At 32.3% G+C, this 23,958-nt stretch overlaps 1 protein-coding gene across 3 annotated transcripts in view; it reads right to left on the bottom strand.

Annotated features, from left to right (window-relative positions):
• The window catches only part of LOC107454839 (uncharacterized), a 58,896-nt gene that overhangs the window by 1,011 nt on the left and 33,927 nt on the right, over positions 1-23,958 (bottom strand). For all 3 annotated transcript variants that reach the window (XM_016072158.3, XM_016072157.2, XM_016072159.4), the window contains exons 2-7: positions 19,299-19,452; positions 16,035-16,203; positions 12,717-12,899; positions 8,023-8,264; positions 5,326-5,532; positions 2,404-2,596 (exon numbers count right to left, since the gene is read on the bottom strand). In XM_016072158.3, coding sequence (XP_015927644.1) covers positions 2,404-2,596; positions 5,326-5,532; positions 8,023-8,264; positions 12,717-12,899; positions 16,035-16,203; positions 19,299-19,452 — 1,148 coding nt within the window. The remainder of the gene's footprint in view (positions 1-2,403; positions 2,597-5,325; positions 5,533-8,022; positions 8,265-12,716; positions 12,900-16,034; positions 16,204-19,298; positions 19,453-23,958) is intronic.

Here is a 23,958-nt window from a genome sequence, read left to right as displayed (position 1 = left end):
TTGACACTTTGCTTTTCAATTCATGATTACAAAAAAAAGTTAACATTTTCCAAGTATTTGTATGTTATAATTTCAAGAATAGGCTTGTTTTTAGATATTTGTATGGCATATAAATTCTTAAAGAGCATTAAAAAATAACCAAAATTAAGTGTTCCTTTACTAGGAAATTTTGTGTTCCTTCTCTGGTAAGAGCTGTTCCTTCACTTGGTCTTCTTACTACTTGTTATTTGCATCCCCAAAACTTTAAAACAATATTATGTAAATTCTCTAAAATTTTTTTTACATAATTTGCAATTGGTAGCAAATATGTTGACACTGTCATTTAACTAAAATTACGAATTTTGAAATTAATATGATTTTTTAAAAGGCAAGCGAAGCTTAAGTGTTCCTTCACTTTTTAGTTTACCTACCCTATATAAGAAAATAAAAATAATCATAGTTCCTTCACTGGTTAGTTTACCCTAGTTTGGAGTTGTTAATAAGAATCGCCTTTCAACTCTTCTCTGTTTCTTCCGGCAGTCAAACATGCTTTGATTTTTTCAATTTCGCCATCCTCAGCAGTTAATTAGATTCTGATGAATATTTTACTCGCTCAAATATTAATGGGTGACACCTATTTTGCAGCCTTTTTTTCCTTCTTCATTTTGACAAGGATTCTAAAGATATATATTAAGAGTAATCAAGTCTAATTCATAACAACTTTAGTTTTAAAAATAACCACTCATGAAGTAGTTTTTCTTAATAAAAAAATAAGTTCGAAGTAAAATAATTAAATAAAATAAAAGGTACTTTTTAGTTAGCCTAGTGCAGGGAAATTAAACTACTTTTAATTTTATTTAATTTTTATGTGTTTAAAAAATATTTAAAAAACTTGCGGAGATCTACATTTTGTTGGCGATCTTCTCGCTTGTTCCCTGCTAACCGAAAAGTACCAAATAAAATAAAGCTGTAATAAGTGAAATATAGAATAAATAATTTTAGATTGTTAAGTTTTATGTATATATATAAAGAAACTCCGTAAGAAATTTTAGTAGTGAATAACTTACAAATATTATTCCTTAATTATGACACGATATTTTGGCAATTATGCCAACTATTCCTTATAGTTGGCATACTTATCAAAAACTTTTTGTGCACCTTTCGCCTCAAGATCTCTAATGTACTTAATTACTGTATAAAAATGAGACTGAAGTAACACGTAATTTATCATTTACAAAAGACCAAAAATGAGCTCATTAATTTTGAGTTATTTTGTAATATTTAACGTTATGAGAACATTTTGTTTTTTGTCCTCTGTTCTCGTCATGTTCATGTTATTTCAGTGCTTACCACTTCAAAGATGTTATAAAATATAGTTTTTGTCTTTTAAACTTTACAGATATTTACTTCTAGCATTATGATCTTAAGAAACTTTCTAACTTATCCTAACTGAACAATAAAATAGATTAAGAAAGTCAAAACTTCTTAAAAATTTTTATAGCTTCTTTATTTCGAGCAATTTATGACTGATTTTATAACTCGATACTCTAATTCAGTTTTTTCCCCACAAAAAAAAAAAAAAAAAAAAAAAAAAAAAAAAAAAAAAAAAAAAAAAAACTGTGAGCAGCGATGGGAAGAGAAAATACTACCATTTGTTCAGTCCTACTGACTTCGTGTTCCTAGCACAGAGAAGAGAAGTGATAACCTTGGAAAATTAATGTGCGAAATTTCTGTCGTAAATACTGGTATTTTTATTTGCACTCTGTTATAAAAGATGCGAACGTAAATTAAATATTTTTAGTTTTCATTTCAATGTAAAAATCAATACCTAGTCTCGTTTTACCCTTTCATCAGTATTAATTATCGTTATGTGATATTTAGTTCCGATAAGACTTCAGATTAGACTATAAAAAAAGGACAATCATCACTTATACATAATGAAAACACTAGGATTTTCACATTTTTAATAAATAGAAAATTTTTTCTTTAATCCTCTACTCTAATAGAACACGTTATTTTTTAATTGGGGAAATGTAACTTTTTATATTAAAAAAATTGCATTTATTTAAATGTAATATTCATTACATTTAAATAAATGTAATTTTTCAGTTCGATTTAATGCAACTGAATTAAAAATGGTACAAAAAAAAAAAAAAAACGAAAAAACTCTGTTTGAATATAAATATAAAGGGAATAACATAATTTTTAAAAAAATAGATTCACAATGGTTTTTCTTTTTTTTTTTTAATTCATAAAATTACTTTTTAAATTAAAATAAATTTTTAGTGTTCATATTAAACTTTAATGAAAAAGTCGATAAATTATTGAAGGGAAAAATGAACTATTATAGAACGCTGCTGTGAAATTAGTGGTTATCAATGTTTAATTTAGTTTATTAATAAACTATGACTTATCTGTTGCTACCTGATTGGCCATGCTGGATCCATCTGAGAGCAAAGTCGGTAATAAAGGAAACAGGGAAGTACGGTTGAGGTCAATGCTGTAAAGGATCCCCCAACCAAATTCAAAACCTTTCCAAACCTTGGGATAGTTTGACCAACAAATAGAATACCAATCATCATTGTTGTTCGAAGAGCAATTCTTTTCCATCCAAAGTCTAGGAGAGAAAAACAAATTATTGATGGTTTAATCTATCGATGTTATCGTGAATGACCGAATGTCGACTTTCACCGGTGAATGTCAACAATCACGTAGTCGCTTTGGTGAATGTCGGAAATATTTGTTATATCCAATTTGAAATTAATTTATTCGTTGATATTATTATATTTATTCGATATTTTAATATCTGCTGAGGATAGATTAGGAGAAACATCAGTGTTCGGTGTACCGGTTAAATGCATACTGGACAGTGGCTCTTGATCTTAAATAAACATTGATGTGGGGCATACCGGGCAAATGTGTACCGGGCAGTGGGACTTCACTAGACCTAATATATATTTCGGACATGAACCGAAGTGATTATGTGATTGTCAACATTCACCGGTGGAAGTCAACAATCACCCATTTCGGTCACTTACAGTAACATCGATACTATTTTTTTCCCTTCTAACTATCAACACAATCGGCAGCATACATTAACTACCTATAGTCTAAAGTTCTAATGTGTGTTGTTGGCGATCAGCAAAGCTAAATCAAAGTTCATCCTACGAAAGTCAAAGTAGGGTCTCGAAAAAAGCTGTTAAGAATATTCTCAGTTTGATGCTTGAGCGAAAGCATGTCTCGAAGCACTTCTGCAATGGGTGATATTTTCGATACAAATGTAAACAAAAAACAAGTTTTAACCTTCATGATTTCCGGTTAGAAAGTTTACAACTGATTACTACAGCTTATTTTCAAACAAATAATTTTGTTTTGAGTGAAATAAATAAATAATACAATATCTGAGCTCAAATCTTCTGCATTTCAAATCTTCTGCAAGATGTTAAGAATGTTAAGTAATCCGGGCGGATTTGAAGAGGAAATTTGTGTAATATATTTACATATATATTGTTAAAAAAGGCCACATGGTTGCTATATTTAGGAAGAGCTCGCTTTTTTAGCAGTCTTGATTTGGCTTCTTGAGACTTGTTTATTACTATTTGGTCTTGTTGCAAGCAGTGCACCGTGCAGATTTAGTGTTAATATTTAGTTAGAGTAATTTATTTTGAAAACTACCATTTAGATTTAAATTTCGAAGTTAATATGCATTGTTGGAAAGGTATCAAGTGTCTTATAACGGTTCTTATTCTAATATTAATTTTAAGTTTTATTACCTATCAAACCACATGTTTACTATCTTTTCACCGTTTATGTTTATTATTACATACCTACATGAAACTGCCTTCATTATTTACTGTCTTTTCATTGTTTTCTGTGTTCACTGTTATTACAGAGAACACATTGAACAAAATGGCCTTAAAATATACCGGATACAGTAAACCGGAAATATGGGACGTAAAGAGCGGGCAGCAACCGTTGTCTTCTATTTTGGCCGAAATTATTAATCATTTCTCTGTGGATACCATCAGGGGCAGGAGAGTTGTTGATATTCGAGATAGCAGCTTCAAGTTCTTGGGGGAGAAAGTCCTTGTCGGATTATGTCCATAAGAGCTACTACGGCAATCGTGTGCAATATTTCTGGCTTTTATTTAAATCCGCCGGTCATCTCTAGTGAAGTTTAAGTTGCTAATAGTCTGATTGTGCCAACCCCAAGTGTTAGCTGCTTGTTTGTCATCATGAGTCAAATAAACAATCCTTGATCTCATCCTCTCATTGATCTTGACATATCATCATCTCATTGAGAGGGTCATACTTTTAACAAAGTACTTCTAATGTTCTTCAAGGAAGTTATTTCTCATTTAATTGAAAGTCATAGGAAATCCTATAGGATAGTCCTATAGAATAGTCTTATTTAAGTTGCCAAAGAACACGTTTACTAAAACTAATTATAGTCTTGTGTCTTTTAAAAATATTGTTACTATATTGTTATATACTGTTGACTCTCGTTCATAAAGTTGCTGTAAAATTATTGCCAAAAAAAAAACATGTTTTCAAAAACTAATTTTTTGTCTAATGTCCTCTGCATCCTCTTTAAAATTTATTTTTAAATTGTGGACAAAGGCTCTATAACTCTGGTTATTTTAATTTTCTTATTTTTTTATATTCTTACTAAATTAAGACTTTTTGGAATATGTCCTATTTAGGACAGCTATTATTTACTTAAAGAATAAATTTTGTTAATAAGTGACTATGAATAACGAGAAAGATATTAAGTTAGGGATTGTTTATGTATTTATGATCATTGTTGTATAAACGTTTGTTCTATTCTTTGTAACCTAAGCACAATTTAGTTGTGGTTAATTTAATTTTCTGCTTGGAAGAAGGGCTGGAAGTTCATGGAAAACTGAAATAACTAACAGTGCGTTAATAGACTTCACATTTTTATTTGAAAAAAATAAAAATTAATAAAACTTAGCAGATAAATGTATGAAAATATTAGGAATCCCATACTTTGTATTGTCATCAGATGCACGCAATGCTTTCGTACTCTTATGCGAAAGATTCGTCATTATGGTAGATTCCTCGTTGTGCTTTTAAACATTAACCGCAACCATGAATTATTTTTTTTTAAAACATTAAGTACAAAAGAAGTTTGTAAACATATGTCCTTCCAACTAAGGTGACTTTCTAAAAAGTTCATGGCTTCCTCTTTTTAATACGTTTTCATGTTTTCGAATAGTTTTATTAGAAATCTATTTTTCCAATAGCATTATCCATGTGAGTAATCCAAAATATGATTTAAAATAAAAGTTCAAAAGTTCAAAATTAGTATGAAAATAATTTTACTCTTTGGAATGTTCAGGAACTCTTCGAAATCTTGAGCAGGCGCATTGCAGACTAAAAGAAAAGCGAAGAAGACGTGCAATGCTAATAATACTTCAACTATTGTTTTGAAGACAGATCTGGGAAGAGACTGAATGACGTTGTCAGATAAAGAACTTCCGTAGACGTGGTAGCCAAGTGAAGCAACAGGCAAATACATGAGCACTAAAGCTGTAATAGAATTATTGATTTTAATATTTTTACTATGAAAAAAAGTAGTGTAGTAAATGTGGCAGTGGCGTTCGTGGGATTCTTCTTTAAGGATTTTAGATGTGTCTCTTTGTAAGAGAGAATTATTATTTTTTAAATACTATACCGAAGACATGGAAAAGGATTTGCTTTTTAGACAGTTAGCAGATTGTTAGAAATGATTCTTTCTGGTGATTTCAGTAAAAGCAACATCTCGAGCAATAACTAAGTGTCAATTCATAGCCTAACGATGTTTTGTTCAACTGGCAAAAATTAAGTTTTTTGACGAAGGAGGGTGCATGTGCTTTACAAACTTTAAGCTCCCTCAGTGACAATCGTTAAGACACACCGGGCATCACTTTGCTGTGGTCGTCAGCCTACAAAAGAACCAAGTTTGTGCTCGTTAAACTTACTGTTCTACTATAAAGTTTTCGGCTGTTTACGCGCTGTTCGTGGGGAATAATCCCTTCTGCTAAGAATAAAAATTGTGATGGAATGCCCACAGATCATCCTCAGGTATGAGCCTCAGACTGTCACCAATAGCCCACTGTGCAGCTCTAGTGCGACGTAAATTAAGTACTACTACTGCAATAAATTTTAAGTTTACTAATTAAGTAGGATAACTTAAATCGGTAACTTTGTTTGTCCCAAAGAATTTTTTTAAAAGTCCTATAAAATTCATGAATTAATGCCATTTTTGTTATTTAAACAAAAACGTGCTTGAAAAGAAAAAGCACAAATGCCTTATAGAAACTCATGGAAGACGATTAACTTTAAACTCTTTCACGGTCTCAAAACTCTTTGTTTTAAACCAACACTGGTTTCTATAGAGGAGTGGGGTGTAGTAGTTTTCGACAATGTCAACCTTCATCTATAAAGAGGTACCCCAACATAGAATCGAGTTAATATATCTTATAGACTAGTGAATTAGAATTGAATTTTTGTAGTGGTAGACACACAACAGTACTTCCCCACCAAAATTTTATCTGCGACAGAATTCGATGCACGGATACCACTAGTTGATTCAATGCTGTTTTGAGAGAAGCCAGGAGAGCTGTATTAAGATCACCGGACTTTGAGTGATGGTCGTGAGAGCTGTATTAAGTTCACGGTCGTGGTCGCTCCTGTGTTGTCATCAGCTGTCGAGTGTATACAGGTCAACGTTGTGTGTGATCGAAACGTGAGGAGATGGATAATGTCGCAGTCGCAAGTAGTGAGTCAACTATTCAATGTGGACCATCCATCAAAATAGGCGTGTTCAAATCAAAGTGGGAGTTTCTGTCAAGGAAGTCGTGTTCACATCACGACCGGGTCACCAATGTGGGAAGCGTCATATCGTCAACAACATCCATCTATGAAAAGGTACCCCAACCTAGAATCGAGTTAACATGTCTTATATACTAGTGAATTGGAATTGTACTTTTGAAGTGGTAGATACACTACAGTACTGTTGCGAGTAGTGTCTCTGATTTTTGACTTCTCAGCCCCATTTGTTAGACTCTGCTATTTTCCTTGCATTGGGAGAGCAATCTGAAAATCTTTAGATTTTTTCGTCGAAAACAAGAATTATTATTAAAGGCTCGATGGGAGCACGTATATTAAAAATCATAGTGAAAATTTCGCATTCGGAATAGTTGGAATGAGAATTTGTCGATTTTTCCCTCATTCGAAAGTACATACATTTCGGAGACAATTTTATATCTTCTTCTCAGAACAGGAAAGTATTAATAACCATATTATTTGGAATATAAATATGTATGGCAAATAAACACTTACATTCATATTATTGTGGATGGTTAATTGAATGTTAGCAATAACAAGTTTCCTAAAACCCGGAGAAATTTAGAAAACGTCTGGTGTATCGCTTTTGTTATGCTTACGGGACGATGAGTAAACAGGCTGACTATTCTAGTAAGTTTCATTATTATGATTTGTGTTTAAATGTACGCATAAAATTTTACTATTGATAAGAGCTTTCCGTAATTTATAAATTCTAACAGGTCGTGAGCATAAAACAAATTTAACAAAATTAATATCTCATCCTAAAAAAGTGTTAGGTTAGCCATATTTTGAATGTTATCCCTGATTTGGCTATATTTGTAACAAATTTGTGGAGTCTTCCGAATTCATTTGTTGTTTGTTTCGTTGAAAGTTAAAATGAAAGAATGCATTATATTGCAAACACTACAAGTATAATATTATTGGATGGCACGCTTTTTCAGACTTAGGGGTAAAAATCAATCTATAAGCTATAAACCGGAAGTCTTACTACGAATTTTGACCTCTAGCGCCATCTGTATTTAGCTTCACACGGTCTACCATCCATTCATTCTTTTAATTTTATTACAAATTACTTGCCAAAATTTTTGATATTTTTAAGCTTCGAGAGAGGAGTAAATGATCCCTTTCGGCAGCGGCACAGACAGACAAGAAATGATATTTAACGAAATAAGATGGAGGAAAGTGTGTTACCTATAAATCCAATGGATACAGCTGTCGGAAACTTGTGTTTGTTCTTCATATCATTCTGGAATGTGGGAAAGGAAGCAGCTCCACCAAAGGCAAATAAAATGGTGCCATAAGAGAGGAAGAACGAGAGAATTGTCGGGGGTTTGTACTCCGGGAGAGGAGCACTCACAGACTCTTTGGATATCATGATGATTAGAAGGACGCATGCAGTGAGTGTAGTGCCGAGAGCAACAATCGCTGCTGGCCTTCAAAAAACAAAACAAAGAATACTCTAAGTATATTTTGTTCTTAATCAAATGTTTACAGTGTAACAAAATCAAATTAAAAGTAAAATATAATAAGTAGATAAAATAGAATTAAAACACTTGACAAAAAATTTGCCATCATAGACTGTGGTATTACTCATTGGATTTAAATTTCATTCACAAACTTATGTGTCGATCAGGGGCGGATTAAGCGCACGCGGGGCCCTAGGCCATTCAAATTTTTGGGGTCCTTAGATTAAATTTTTTTCTCGTATATTTTTTATTTATTCAAATATAAAAGTATTTATGTATCTTTTCATTTAAGAAAGCATATTTAAAATTAAAATAAATAATAAATTAAATTTTACTTTATTTTATCAAATTAGAACTAAAAAATAATCATAAAATTTTGAAAAAATTTGAAAAATCATTGTTTTTCTTAATTTTTCTTAATTTGTTTTCAAAAAATTCATTTTAAGGGGACCCAGGCCATGGTCTAGTGGGTAATCCAGTACTGGTTTCGATTCACTGATTTGCCTTTTCTCAGATTTGCGTCTTGAATTCAGTCACTCATTCACTAACTACCTCATTTATTCATTAACTATTTTAACTCAATTAATACCTTAATTGAAAAATATTGAATGGCGCGCGTTGAATTGTATAATAATAAACTTTTCTGTTTCACTGCATAGAAAAATATGAGATGTTTCCACGGAAATGTGAGGGGATTTGAAAGTTTTTAATCACAACAATTGAAGTTCGAAGGTGGGCAGGTTTGAGAACAGCTGGTCAACTTAGCTTCAGCGATGATCAAAACTGAACTCTCTGCTTTCTGCTTAGCAAGAGTATTCAAATTTAAATTGGAATTCTGTACCAGCTTCCAATACAGCTTATAATTGCTTCGTAAATAAAGCGATCAAAATGATTCGATTTTTTACATCGAATCAAAATTTCAACCACTTTTTGACATAAAGGAACTAACAAAATGAGTAAAAGAAAGTAATTTTAATTTTGTCAGATTTAAAAACGAAATAACTTTTGGGCGGTATTTTCGTTGGTAGTTACTTCGAAGGATATTTGAAAAGATAGGCACGTTTTTCTTATTAATTCCGACAAAAATAAAATTACTTTATCCTTTTTTTGTCTACATGAAATACGTATTTTCATAATTTTTATTTCATTTTATTACTTTTTTAATGTAGTGGGGAATGAGCTTTCGACTACCCCAACCTTCCTCAATCAAAAGGTACCTCGAATCGAGTTAGCATGTCTTATATGCTAGTGAATTGATGTTTGATAATCGTAGTGGTAGTTACGCCACAATACTCCACCACCAGAATTTTATGAGGTATAGAATTCGATGAATGGATATCACTAGTTACTGCATTTGCGAAAGACTGGGAGAACTGTATTAAGTTCACGGGATTTTGAGTTCTGGGGGGTGAGAGCTGTATTAAGTTCACAGTTATGTATGTGGTCTTTCGTGTGTTGCTATTAGCAGTCGAGTATGTTGCAGGATCTCGTTGTGTATAAATGAGACTGAGAAGCAACTGCGCAAGGAGGACGATATCGTAGTGACAAATAGCAGGTCAACTGTTCAATGTGGGCCATCCATCGAAGTAGGCGGGGTCATATCGCGTCCGAAGGTCACCAATAGTGTGACGTAACTGCCACTACGATTATTAAACATCAATTCATTATTATATAAGACACGTTAACTCGATTCAATCTTGAGGTATCTTTTAATAGATGAAGGCTGGCATAGTCGAAAGCTCTTTCACCAAACTAAGTTGTAAATACAGTTTTCAAAAAAATTAACATAGGATAAGAAAAAAAAAATGAATAAACAGTTATAATCACATCACATGTAAAAAAAATAATAAACTCCTTAAAATAAGATAAAAATATATGTAATCTATTTATCTATTCTACATGTGCTTGCTTTTAGGAGTTTATATATATTTTTATCTCAAGATAAAAATGTATGCAATCTACTTATCTATTCTACACGTGCTTGCTTTTAGGAGTTTACATATATTTTTATCTTAAAATAAGATGAAAATATATGTAAACTACTAAAAGCAAGCACATGTAGAATAGAAAAACATGAGATCAAATTTCAAGTACAACTTAGAAAGTGAGTTTTAAGAATACAATTCACTAATTTCGTCTGTCTCATTCTATGGAATTAATTTCTGAAGAAGTTGTAAGATTTTCTCCACCTGTGTTTTAATGCATTCTATTTTATTCGAGGTGAATGCATAATAAAAGATTGATTTAAAGAGTCTTTGGACTGAGTTATCTAAATGCAATTTAACAGCAATTAATTCGTAATAATATTAATTTAAAATCACTAATTGTAACACTTTTAATGAACATCACAACTATTGTTACTAGTTTCCATAATAAAGAGTGGCTTTCGTTTTTACATTTGTTAAAAATCTTGATTTAAAGCCACTGTCAACGAACGGATGTATATTTTAAATAAAGGTTTTGCATTCATCAACTTTGTGCATGAAGAAGTTCTAAATCATTTAACAAACCTCTTTAACTGTAATTCATAATAGTAATGTAATTGGGTATAATATAGCCTACGTCACAGGTTGTGTTGTTCCTACTAAATTTAACCCATGAACGGCATTTTCTGCGAGCCTAACTTCAAGCCACAAATAAACAAACGAAGTGTTCGATCGTTTAAATAGCTGCTCGCCAGATTTTATTGCATTATAAAGAAAAGTTATTGAAACAAAATACAACTAAATAAACAACAACAACTAAAACAAATAACAATAACTAAATAAACAACAACTAAATTCCATTCGTTTAGCATTGCGTCATATGTTGTTCCTACTAAATCGAAGTAGTTGTGTTTTTTTCATATTATACCCAATTTGCAACAAAGAATAATAATTGCAAAACGGTTAATTCACCTTATTCTCGACAGCGTTTCATGTTTTTCACGGTAGGGGGCAGTATTTGTAGAGGTTGTTTCAACTTCCGGTTTAAGATTCAGGTATAAGAATTTCTGCTGGTGCAAACCAAATTGCGTAAATTCGCATATTAACTATCTTGTAATTGCAAATAAATTTAAGATAATTTCCTAAAGTACTTTTTTTATATCTTTATATGATATTTTAAAATATGAAGAACACATTTTTTCACAAAATCACGGCACAAAAATTAAATTAAGGAAACTAAGTATTCCGAGTATATACAAACAAATCCAGAGCGTCAAAAAAAGAAATAGTCACTTTAATGTTATGACGTCGGAAGAGGACCTCAAGACTTCCGGTAGCGTTTTTTTTTTATTTTTTTTTTTAGGACAGATGGTGAAACGATTTAAATAACTTTGTCTTCAAAATTAGCTGTAGAATTACGTTATTCTAACAATAATAATAATAAAAACAATCCTCTTAAACTCTAAATTTAGAAAAGAAACAAATTAAAAACGTAATAATAACAGCACAGGTAAATACCTTTAAATTAGGGATGCAAAAGTATTTATAGGAAAACAATTATTTCATGACTTCTATCAATTTTATGCTGATGACAACCAAACCAATATGAAAATAAATGTGGGAATACTGGATCCCACCATGTGATTTTCCGGCTAATAAAATGTATCAACAACAATGGAAAACTGCTACACTATTATAAGATTTTTATCTATAGAAAGATTTTTATAGGTAATGGATATTTTTTTTTTGTTGAAGGAATAAATAAATAAAATATCCGAATTTCACCTGCGAAATGGAAAAATACATTTTAGACTTGTAATTTATTCGTTATCCTGCGTCAAGTGAACTAAAGTTCAAATTACCTTACCTAATCATTTCAAATTTCAATAAATTCGATGAAAATTTGCCAATACTATTATTATGATGCGAGTGTAAATTGAAAAAGAAAATTACACCCAAATTTAAGATAGTATAATTTTGTGACGAGTAGTGTTTTTTTCCCTTTAGAGTTGCTTAAAGAGGTAAAGGAGATTGAAAAAATTTTATAACTTATGAGTTATCTTTACACCTTTCACTTTTCTTTTTTAATTATTTTTTTAGTTATAATTAATTCTATTATTTTCGTATATCAATTGGAATTTCGATCGCTGAATCTTTGCACTATCATTTTTACAGTCAATGATGTTCCTTCAGTTACTCGGTTTAAACATTGGCAGAACCACTTGATTGCACTTTTTTAAAATTGATCTTTAATGTATAAGGTCACAAAAAACGTAACTAATTTAAAAAAAAAAGTATAGCCTCAATTTCAAAATATTTTTAAAAAAATGCTTACAAAAGAGCGTTGATTCTTTAAAGAACTATTTCAACAAAAAAACTTTAACTGAACTGAATCTTAAAATGTTGGAATAATTTTCGTACATTTAACATCATTATTTTTTTTAAATATATATATAAAAAACAACCTATTTAAGTTAACTGAAATTTACCTCACCAAAAGTCTTCAGGTGTTCCGAGCCACATGAGAGGACATAAGATAGCACCCAATATCAAGACCCAGTAACAGAATGATATGCCCCAATTGGAGGCGAGGCTGCTTATGAGTTGGGCTGACAAAAGGAGGAAAACGATTCCAACACCAAGAAGATTGACATCTATACAGAATGACACAAAGTAACTGAAAAGAAGAATTTCGAAAATAAAATCAAAATGTTTAGGAACTACGTTTTTTAAACGTGCTAAATTCTATTTTTGTCACACCTAAAATGAGAAACATAGAGCGCATCATTTTCAAAAGACTTATGGGTAATTTTTAAAGATGATAAAAGGGGTAGACTATATTTGAGGGTGCCCCTTGATTCTCGCCAAGTTGTGATCACGGTTGATCGCCAAGCTGGGCGATGTTGAAACCCTATCGTGATTCTGATTGGTTTAGATTTTAGCGTTATTTTTAAGTGTTCAACGATATATGTAATATCAGAGGTCCGTTAGTTCTACGTTGAAGGTTACTTTTCCTTCTTGTCAATAAGATCGAAGGTATGTGGGCTGTCATGAAAAGGGATTTTGGAAAAGAAATTTCGCCTTCAGTCTGGTGCCACAGACGCCATTTTCGATTCGTATTTCGCCGAATTTATGTGGCGATGGAAGTACACAGATTCTATTCATGGTAAATTTAGACAGTATCAAACTGCTATTTGAGAATTCTGTGCACCTAAATCGGAGGATATTCAAGCTGAATGAAGAAGTTAGTTTTTTTTCCTTTTCTTTCTGCGCTTTACTCCATTAATTTTTGTTTCGATTCAAAATGCATTTTGTTGGGTTTATTAGTTTTGCTTATATTGGGTTCATTGCAATTTTATAAAGTTTTGGCCGATGTTTTGTTTTTTTTTATTTTATTTTATAACCGTCGTTGAACAGCCGACCCAAATTCATGGGTTTACGACTACTTACGTTCAACTCCGTAGCCTTGTAATTTTGAACCAATCCAGAAGACAAGGAAACTCCTGGATCAGTACCCCCAGAGGTATTGATTTGCTGTGGGAACATGGAGGACTTTGAGACGCGACAGATTTAACGTGCATCAGTCACCATTTACTACACGGGGAGTCTTCGGCCGGCCTGGATCGAACCCACGACCTCTTGGATATGGGCCCAGCGCCCTACCGACCAGGCTATCCCGGCCCCCGATGTTCTGTTGAAGTTTTCCAATGTTTTATTGAAATATAATTATGCTTTGGTCACCATTCCTGTTACTATGGAGTTTCGCGCAAACAGGAATGGCGCCAAACATAAGTCGCCAATTTCACCAAGGGGCACACTCAAGTATATTTTTTTATCGATATAAGTTTTCAGAGAAGGGTTGGGCATACTTTATGATATATAGACTAAAGCAAAAGAAAAAAAATCACACATAAAGTGCAGAAATGAGCTTCCTAAAACCGGAAGAAATTTAGAAAACTTCCGGTGTATCCCTCCACTTATTTTATGCTTACGAGGCGACGTGTGAACAGGCTTGATATTCTAGTACCTGTTTTCTTATTGTGATTTGTGTTTACATTTACGCATCATTTTACCATTCATAAGAGTTTTCCGTAATTTATAAATCTTGACACTAAAAGAAATTTAACAAACTTAATATCACAGCATAAATAAAGTATAAGGTTTGCCATGCTTTGAGTGTTATCCCTTATTTGGCTATATTTGTGTAAAATAGCACCGTTTCTTATTTTTTGGGTAGCATCACAACAAGCTTGCGGAGTCTTCCGAATTCATTTGTTGTTGGTTTCGTTGAAGGTTAAATTGAAAGAATGCGTTATATTGAAAGTACTACAAGTATAATAATATTGGATGGCGCGTTCTTTCAAGCTTATGAGTAAAATTCAGTCGGAAATAGCAACCCCGAAGTCTTACGGTGAATTTTGTCCACCAGCGCCATCTGCATTTTTACTGTTTACCCGAAACCATTTGCGGGTTTTTCCCCCCTGTTATAAACTTTCATCCTATTCCCTGAACCAAAACATCGTTGTGCACTTATTTACCATGCTTCTAAAATTTGCTCAAGTAGTTCACTCTTCAACGAACAGCTCCTTTGCTTTAAATCTACTCTGCAGATTATGGTTTACCTTCTAATATTATTTTTCCATCTATTGATCCACCGAACTTTCAAATTCCAAATTTATTACAATTTGATTGTTTTGCTTTATCATACGAAAATCAGTTTCAGAATTGATAAGTTAGGTATTTAATTTACGTCACACTAGCTACACGATGGGCTAATGGTGATGGTCTGGGAAACATCCCTGAGGACATCCTGGTCCGCAGACATGCCATCGCAATTTTGATCCTCGGCAGAGGGGATGGCTCCCCTGCTTCCATAACGCTTATAAATTATGACGTAATTTCCTGAATAGAGTGATGAGAAAAAAATATGTTATTAGCCACGCAAGAGTTCTGAACACTCAATCGCTTAAAAATTGGGAACAATGAATAATTTATTTTAAACCACGTTTGTTCCGTCGATATCAAATATCAAACAATAATATATAGTTCAATCGATTGTCATGAAGCTAATTCGTCTTACCTATCGTAAGAAGGTTTGATCAGTATTTATCGATTACACTTTCCTGTTGCCATACATTCGATTTTATGTCATTCCAAAGTAAAAAGGAATGATTTGAAATTCTTGATCAGTAAGTAGCAATATAGGAATCGAAGATACTCAAATTATTAATAAGTTTATGATTGTTATAAATCAATATAAACTATCATCATTGCTTAAATGATGATAGTGATCATTTCTATATCAGGAACTTCAAGCGAAACATCAAAAGTTCTCATTATATGTTCTTAATAGTCTTTAATATTCGTAATTAATAATATAAATTTGTTTATTAAGTGTGCTTCGTAAATTAAACGTACAATTGGAATCTTCTGAAAGAAAAACTCAAAGATTGCCACCTTCATTTCCTGAGATCTATGAAATTAAAAAACTCGGTAAAACAAATTATTACTAAAGGAGATTAAAATCAAGTCTTATACTAAGAAATAGATTTTTTGCTGTTGAAAATATCGTTTGGATCCATTATCGTCTGAGCTTTTCAAATACGTTTACATGTGTTACACTTAATGCACTGACGGATTGTTTTTAATAAAACCATGTCCAAAATTTCAGACTCTAAATTTCACGAGTAAAAGCATAACAAAAAGCAAAGAAAAGTTCAGACTATAGCTATGAAATAGTATATGAAATAGTATATATGGCTATGAAATAGTATACAATCCATTTAATAAAAAATATATTTTTTTTGTATACCTCATTTTAAGCCCTACGGCTCTGTAGGCAATTGCTGCATAGGGATGCCTATTCTTAACCGCATATTCTTCATATCTTTCTTCTAAAATAGACCAACTCCTTCCTAAGCAGATTCCCGCGTATAGTGATATAGCACAACAAAATATGATGAGAAATATTCCACTCCAACCTGTAAAATTCACGCGACATGAAGGTCAGAAAATAAGAGTTAACCTGACATCAAAGTTAGACTTTTAAAAAAATTGACACATATATAGATAGGGGAGAATTGGATAAAACGGGATAGTCGGACAAAACGGGATACGTCGCCTAGGGATCAGACAATTGCAGCTATCTAGTGGAAAACGACAGAAACGTGTTATTTGACCGTGATTATATCATTCTCGGTGAGTTCCGCCTCGAGATCACTATTTGATAGAAAGTTGTAGGTTTCAGAACTTTTTTACTCTATTTTTTTGCCATTTTCTACATTTAAGTGCGTTGTTTTTTACATTGTACTGCCTATATATATGGGAATAAAATTCCGGTGAGTATTGAATTTAATTAACCATTTATTTACCAATATTTTTATGTGCAGTCTATCTAATTTTCTTTTCACATTTAGGCAGCAGCCATGTTTGTCTCAAAAAGTGTCGGAGTCGGACAAAACGGGACACTTGTGAGTTGGATAAAACGGGATAGAGTTTTTTATGTCCCGTTTTATCCACCTATTTGTTGGATTATTACATTTTAAAATAGCCATATATTAATGTAGGCCTAGGCTTTTTAAACAACTTATTTATATTAGCTATACATATTTTTGAAAAATTTAGTCTCCTTATATAGTAATGCAAAATTTGTTTATTAACGTTCATTATTAAGCTTTTTATTTTCGACTCTAGGATTTCACATCTTTCTTTAGAACTAATTGTAATGTATTTCTTTGATGAAGACTTGAGCTTTTTTATATATAAACAATATTATTTATATATTTGCATTATTTATAATTTTAGATTTATATATATGCAAAAAATTAAACATTGTAAACCCTATCCCGTTTTATCCAACCCAGGTATGCTAAAACGGGATATGTAAGAGTTTGGAAATTAATTTTTTTTTCTATTTCACAGTCATTAAAATTAGTTTAAAATACGTTTTTTGTGTGCTTCAATAAATGTTGTAGCTACAAAAAAAATAATGTATGGTTTTCTTTAACAGATATTCCGTAGTAAATAAAAACAATAATGGTATCCCGTTTTATCCAACTCTCCCCTATATAACAAAAGTTTTTGAAGAAAATAATTTTTTCACCACCATAGTTTTTTTTGTGTCGAATTTTTCACAACAGAAGTTGAAATTTTAAATAGAATTGTTTTGAAATAATTTTTTTTTATTTCCAATGAGCTGCACAATCGGTCTTGCCGATGAGCAGACCTAGTGCGTTCTCCAGAGGTGGTATCCACTCTTTCAGGACCACCACAATGGGTGAGATACCGTTGGTCGTGTTAATTTGGACGTCTAGTTTCTGCCACACTAGATGGCAGCACCGAGACTCTATTTAGATGCTAAAGTGCACTATGAATTTAATTTTGCCTGAAACGCCAAGAGTCAATAAGGCACTCCAGGGATCTTTTACAGGCCGCATAATCATACGACATGGCCGTTGAGGATTTTCTGCATCCCAAAAATCCGGTGTCTGGGCCGGGGATTGAACCCGCAGATTTGGGCTCAGAAGGCCGACGAGAAACAACTGCGCCACCCAGCCACTTCGAAATAAAATACAACTATTTATTTTTGTAGGTCCATCTCTTATCAGTTGTTCACCATGTCCTTGAGAAGACATTGACTCTTGCTCAACGATGAGGTGAAGACGAGCTGAATGACGTTTGAGAGAGCGTCATTCGCATTCAATTTACTTTTCTGCAAGATATGTTTACCAAGTTACTTATATATTTTATACTAAAACGTCATACAGTTATTTAGCAGACACTGTAAATAGCAACTTTACGTATAAAATTATGGAAATAGAATACAATTTGAAAATGCAGACAACCATTTCACTGCTATATAAAAAAAGCTCATTGACAAAAATAGAAAGTAGATATTTTGGCTCTGATGAACGAGTTTCAAAATAGCTCTGTGCTCAAATTATTCTTTTTAGCTTAATCATATAGAAATATTAAAAATTACTTATGGTAAAACCTGTTTACAATGGGGAGATTTCGCAATTTTACGTTACTTTTACGCACGCTCCCGTACGTAAGATTGAAACAACTGCGCATGTTTGGGTTTATTTTAGATACTACGTACTTTGACGTTAGTACTTTGACTTTGGTTTTAGTACTTTGACGTTATGTTGACGTGGACTAAGGCTCTAGCGCGAACAAAGACAAAGCTACAAGCGCGCTGTTTATAACTGTTAAATGTTGTTTTCAGTTTAAGCCTGCCTTCGAACTAAAAACATGGACATGGAATGCGCATTTGAAGAAATGCATTGATGAAGTTTATAATTGATCTTACAACCATTGGATCATTCAATAAAAAAATAATTTTATTAGTTTTCGTTAAACATTATGGTTGTCTAATTGCACTAGCTCCATAAGAAACTAGATATATTTTCGCTATTTTAAAATTATATTTACTTCACATAATTTAGTTAAATAAGTTAAATAATCAATAAAAGTTCAATAATATTCTTTTAAAATCATAATAAGCTGCATTCCTTATCGCTGAATTCATTAAAATCTTTAATCTACCAAATTTTTCTGCTCTCAGATCCGCAGTTTTACGTAAAGCAAAGCATCTTGAATCGTATGCACACAGCTTTAAAGAAATAGCCTACATCCCTTGTAAATGGGTGCAGGTCGTTGGGCTACCGAAGCGGAGGCGCCATCCCCTCTGCAGAGGATCAAAATTGTGATGGCATGTCTTCGGATCATCCTCCGGGATGTTTCCCAGACCGTCGCCAATAGCCCATTGTGCAGCTCTAGTGCGACGTAAATTAACAACAACCATAACAACAACCCTTCTAAATGTGTCTTTTGATTTTGTGGTCAAAGTTAAAATGGCATTCCACTACGTTCGCCTTCTTAACTTACGGATTTTTGCAAAATTCACTTACGTCATTTTCACTTACGCAAGTTTGATATTTTTTCACGGGCGAATGCGCATTTCACTAGATCTGACGCATGTGCACCAGAAGTGCGCATGCCCAATTACTTGAAATCTAACGTGCGGGAGGGTACGGAAGCTAATGGCGAAATCTCCCTAGTGAATTAAACTTACCAGCATCCGCAACTGCTCTTGGCAATGCAAGTACTCCGCTTCCGGCCATTTCACCGACTATGAAAACAGATGCCAAACATAGTGATAAACCTTTTTTCTTCTCTAAAATTGGTTTTGTAATGTCAATTTCGGATTTGCTGATAATTGTACTGTCCTACAAAGGCAAGTATTAATAATTATTAGAAACGTTGGATCACAGCATAACAAGTACGCATGCATTTTTTTTTATTTGTTTGCATTTTACACTTTTTTTTCGGTGTTGTTATAATACAGCAAAAGGATAACTTTCTTTTTTATGGAATATCATATGCATTCTTAGAAATAAAACTATCGTTTTCGACGATTCAGCAATTTCTAAGGTGCCGGGATAGCCTGGTCGGTAGGGCGCTGGGCCCATGTCCGAGAGTTCGTGGGTTCCAACACCGCCGGCCGAAGATCCCCGTGTAGTAAAGTGACTGATGCATGTTAAGTCTGCCGAGTCGCAAAAGTCCTCCATGTTCCCATAACAAATCAATACCTCTGGGGGTACTGGATTGGAGATCGATCGTTCTCTGATTCAGGTCAAAATTACGATTTGTGGAGGAATGAATGGATGTGTGAATGGGTTCGCCCTATAAACGGGTGCAACGTATGGTGTGGCAGAAGTCGAATTCTTGGCCATAGATGGCACCCTCTCTGCCTGAACAGGCATACGTCAACAACAACAGCAATTTCTAAGCAGTATTTGCAATTTTTCAATGCGTGATTCTCAAAGAACAGCATACACATAAATCTTAGATGAAATTATTCCTCACTTGTGTGCAGTCTGCGTGAATTCTAGAAGTTTTCCGGTAATTTTTTTAAATCTGATCTTGGTGCGGTGGTACAGGGGTTGGTACTCTCACTTGCGGGCTTCGGTGAGCTTCCAGGGGTTCGATTTTTTCCAATGATTTAATACTCATTCACTCACAAACTTTTTATTTAAATTAATGAATTGCGTTAATCGATATGTTTCATTAATCATAATGCTTTTGAGGAAATCACTATTCTCAATTTAATGAAGATAGTAATTTTTTTTTAATTTGGCGATTTGTTCAATAACAAAATGTAGTAAAATGTACCATGATTTTTGGCTCTATAGGAACACCAAAAATCTTGCTAATTTTTACGGAAACGCTATGCTTTTGCTAAAATTAGAAATAAAATATGGTTTTATAATATGGGATAAAGTTTGGTAAATGTGATAAAATGTTATAAAACTTGGTAATTTTATCCTGATACCTTAGAGCAATNAACGCCCCCCTCAGCGGGCCGTGGTAAAATTATTAAACGTTGACAGGTCCGCGATGATAAAAAGGTTGGGAAACACTGCCTTAGAGTAATGCATAAAAACCATTTTTATGGTCATATTTGCTTTTCGATTTTTTTTCTTCTAAATGTGTGATAATAAGAACTATAATTTTATAAACCGGAATTTCCGGTAAACTATTACCATATGAAAAATTACCAAATACCTTACATTTCAGTTTTATTAGCCAGAATTATGCACATTTTTCTTAAAATTAGAAATGTCATTACAATACGGTAATCATACCAGAATTCTTTTTCTTCTCCGTGGATCTTTTTCTATCTAAGGGATTCGTACTAAACGTAAATCTATTTTAATTATTGTAAAACGAAATTGTAATCTATTGTAATCTAATTGTAAATCTATTTTAATTATTGTAAAACGAATATTATTGCGTATATCTATAATCTGTTCACTTCTGACATGCGGAGTGTATTAAAAACCATTTTCTTACAAGAATGGTTTTAAAACTCACTCTGAAACTCACCCAAAACTTACTCATTTCTAACATAGATTGACTTTAAAACTAGGAAACAATTTCGAGGTAGTTTTTAAACTCTAAGTCATTTCAGTTTTAAGCCCAAATATTAGGCTTGTTTCTATATGTGAGCAATATTATGAAAAGTGATGGTTGTAAAAAAGTTACATGAATTTGAGTATATATATATTTTTTGTGATTTTACTACCGCATGCATTTAAAATCAGTCTTTAAGTTTAACGCATCTTACAAACTTTCGCTATAACATAATTTTTAACCCATAAAAGTACCTTTAAATGTAAATTAAAACAATTTGAAACAATATCTAACGACAACGAATGGACAAATTAAATAATAGTTTTAGATGAATATATTTCTGATTAAAATATAAAGAAATTTAATGAGTTTAAACTAGTATCAGTAAAGAAATATTTAAATTATAAGTACGTCAATCATTATTTCGAAATAGTTAATTTCTCTTCGTTGACGTTTGAATAACTTCAAAATCTTCTACTAAACAATTATTTCACTCTTAGAAATGAAATTCACTTTTTATGACCGTTCCTATTCAGGATTGTCATTTTTGAGAATCATTTCGTCATGAAATCACCCAATTTTTTACGAAATATGAACTCTCTTTAATGATTCCTCACTTGCGGATCTTCTCTGTGCTTTCTTGGAGCATTTTTCTTTTTAAATTTTAAAATTACTCTCACGGCATAACGGGATGGTACAGAGAATAGTGCTGTCACCTGTCAAGCAGATTTCCCGTGTTCGATTTCCGGCAATGAATCAGTACTCATTATCTTTTTTATTTTACGTAGTATTTCTTAATCTTTTATTAGTATTTAGCTATTGTATTGATGACTAATGTTCTTGACGAAATTCGTAACCCTAAACAAACGAATTCATTATTAATTCCCACCATTTACCAAAATTTTAACGCGAGACAATTTTTAAGAAATGGTTTCGTGAAATGCGTAGAAAAATTCGTGAATTTTGAGTATTTCTTTTATACAATGGGAGAAAACTCGACATCACCGTAATATCTTAAAGTTTGAAGTTTTCCAGAAAAGTGTTATAATAAAAATTGATTATATTACCGCAAATTTTAAAACTTTAGCTGGATTGGCTGTTGCAGTGGTCGGAAAAAACTGCATTTTATTTGTCATTAACTACAACTACTTTATTACAAGTGTAGTAAACTACAATTACTTTTTTAAAATGTAGCAACTACGAACTACTTTCGAAATGTAATCACACTTTGCAACTTTTAGAAGACAAACTTAACTGGAGAACTCAATTTTGACCAATATTCAAAATGATTTGGAATAAAAAATTGACTTGGTTAAATATAAGGAGATATTAAGAAGTTTTAATTCATGTTTACGTAACTTTCAAGCTCAATGTTTTTCTCGACAGTGTTTTAAGAAATGCTAGAAAATTATCAAATATTTGTGATTTAAGTGATCAATGCTTTTTTATATCCTTCAAGAAATGAAGTCAGTGTGGAAAGGAAAAAAAAATGAACCACTCTGAATAACTTTTGATCTAATAATCGGATGTTTACGATCTAGGACTCAATCTTAATGGTTTGAGGGGGGTGATCGTAAATATGCTAATTAATTAATGCAGGCGATGTTTCAAGTTTCAAAATCAGACACAAAAACGTACTTTATAGTTCCTGAGAAATTTTAAAAAATTAAAAAAAGTCGAAAAGTCGAATCGTTGAATTTAAAAAAAGTCGGATATTTGAAATTCGATTTTTCATTAACAGCTCGAATGATTTCACACCAATTTTTCCGAAAAACAGACGTAGATCTTATTAACACTCGGCTACAGAGGCATTCTCATTGCTTACGTTGACGGGCTCGCAACGGATTTATATCACTCAGATTCGATTTTTTTTTTCTTTGCGTTTGTAATTTTTTTTTTAACTAACGTTGAAAGCAGTTTCCAGGAATCGCTACAAACTACAGTTTTTTGTATCACACTTTGCGTTTGTACTTTTCTTTTTTAACTAACGTTGAAAGCAGTTTCCAGGAATCGCTACAAACTACAGTTTTTTGTATCACACTTTGCGTTTGTACTTTTTTTTTTTAACTAACGTTGAAAGCAGTTTCCAGGAANAAGGTTAAAAAAGTAGCTCACTACATTACAAACGACGGAAAAAAGTAAGGACTACAGCAGTTTCTCTATTTGTAACGCACTACTTCTGACCACTGGGCTGTTGATAGCAAGTCAGCAGGTTCATATTATTTTTTGGATATGGAACCTTAAATGATCAATCATCGTTTGGATAAACCCCGATTTCATAAAGTTCATTAGTAATTGTGAATATAAAGAGAAAAAAAAATTATTCAATATATTGCTTTTTTTTCTTCTTTAGCAATTAACTTAAACAATTTCATGAAAATAATTAAAATATTTTAGAAAAAAGATCGGATTATTGATGAGAAATAAATACAACTAGTGGGCTGCACCCCCTGCTCACCAACCCCAGAAAATTGCTGCGCAATCTTATATGGTTTGCTTCGCAAACCAAGCTCGCTTCGTTCGCTACTAGCTTACGTACATTGCAAATGCACAAAATTCTAAGAATTCAAAACAATCATTCAAATCCATATTACAACTTCAAAAAAAAAAATTCATCTTTTTAGTAAATACTTAGTCATTAAAATAAATGACATGTAATTCGTTAAACCTATTAGAAATGTGCTATAGTATAAAATCTTAAAGCGTAACAGCATGACTGATACTCATTTTTCACTGAATAACTACTAACAATAATAAAACAAATAAATTCGTGATATAAATCAAAAATCGTCAAATAAATTCTTCTTCTTCTTGTGAGT

The sequence above is a fragment of the Parasteatoda tepidariorum genome, chromosome 2, assembly GCF_043381705.1.
Source record: "Parasteatoda tepidariorum isolate YZ-2023 chromosome 2, CAS_Ptep_4.0, whole genome shotgun sequence".
In the NCBI taxonomy this organism is placed as follows: domain Eukaryota; kingdom Metazoa; phylum Arthropoda; class Arachnida; order Araneae; family Theridiidae; genus Parasteatoda; species Parasteatoda tepidariorum.
This window is presented reverse-complemented; position numbering and strand designations above follow the sequence as displayed.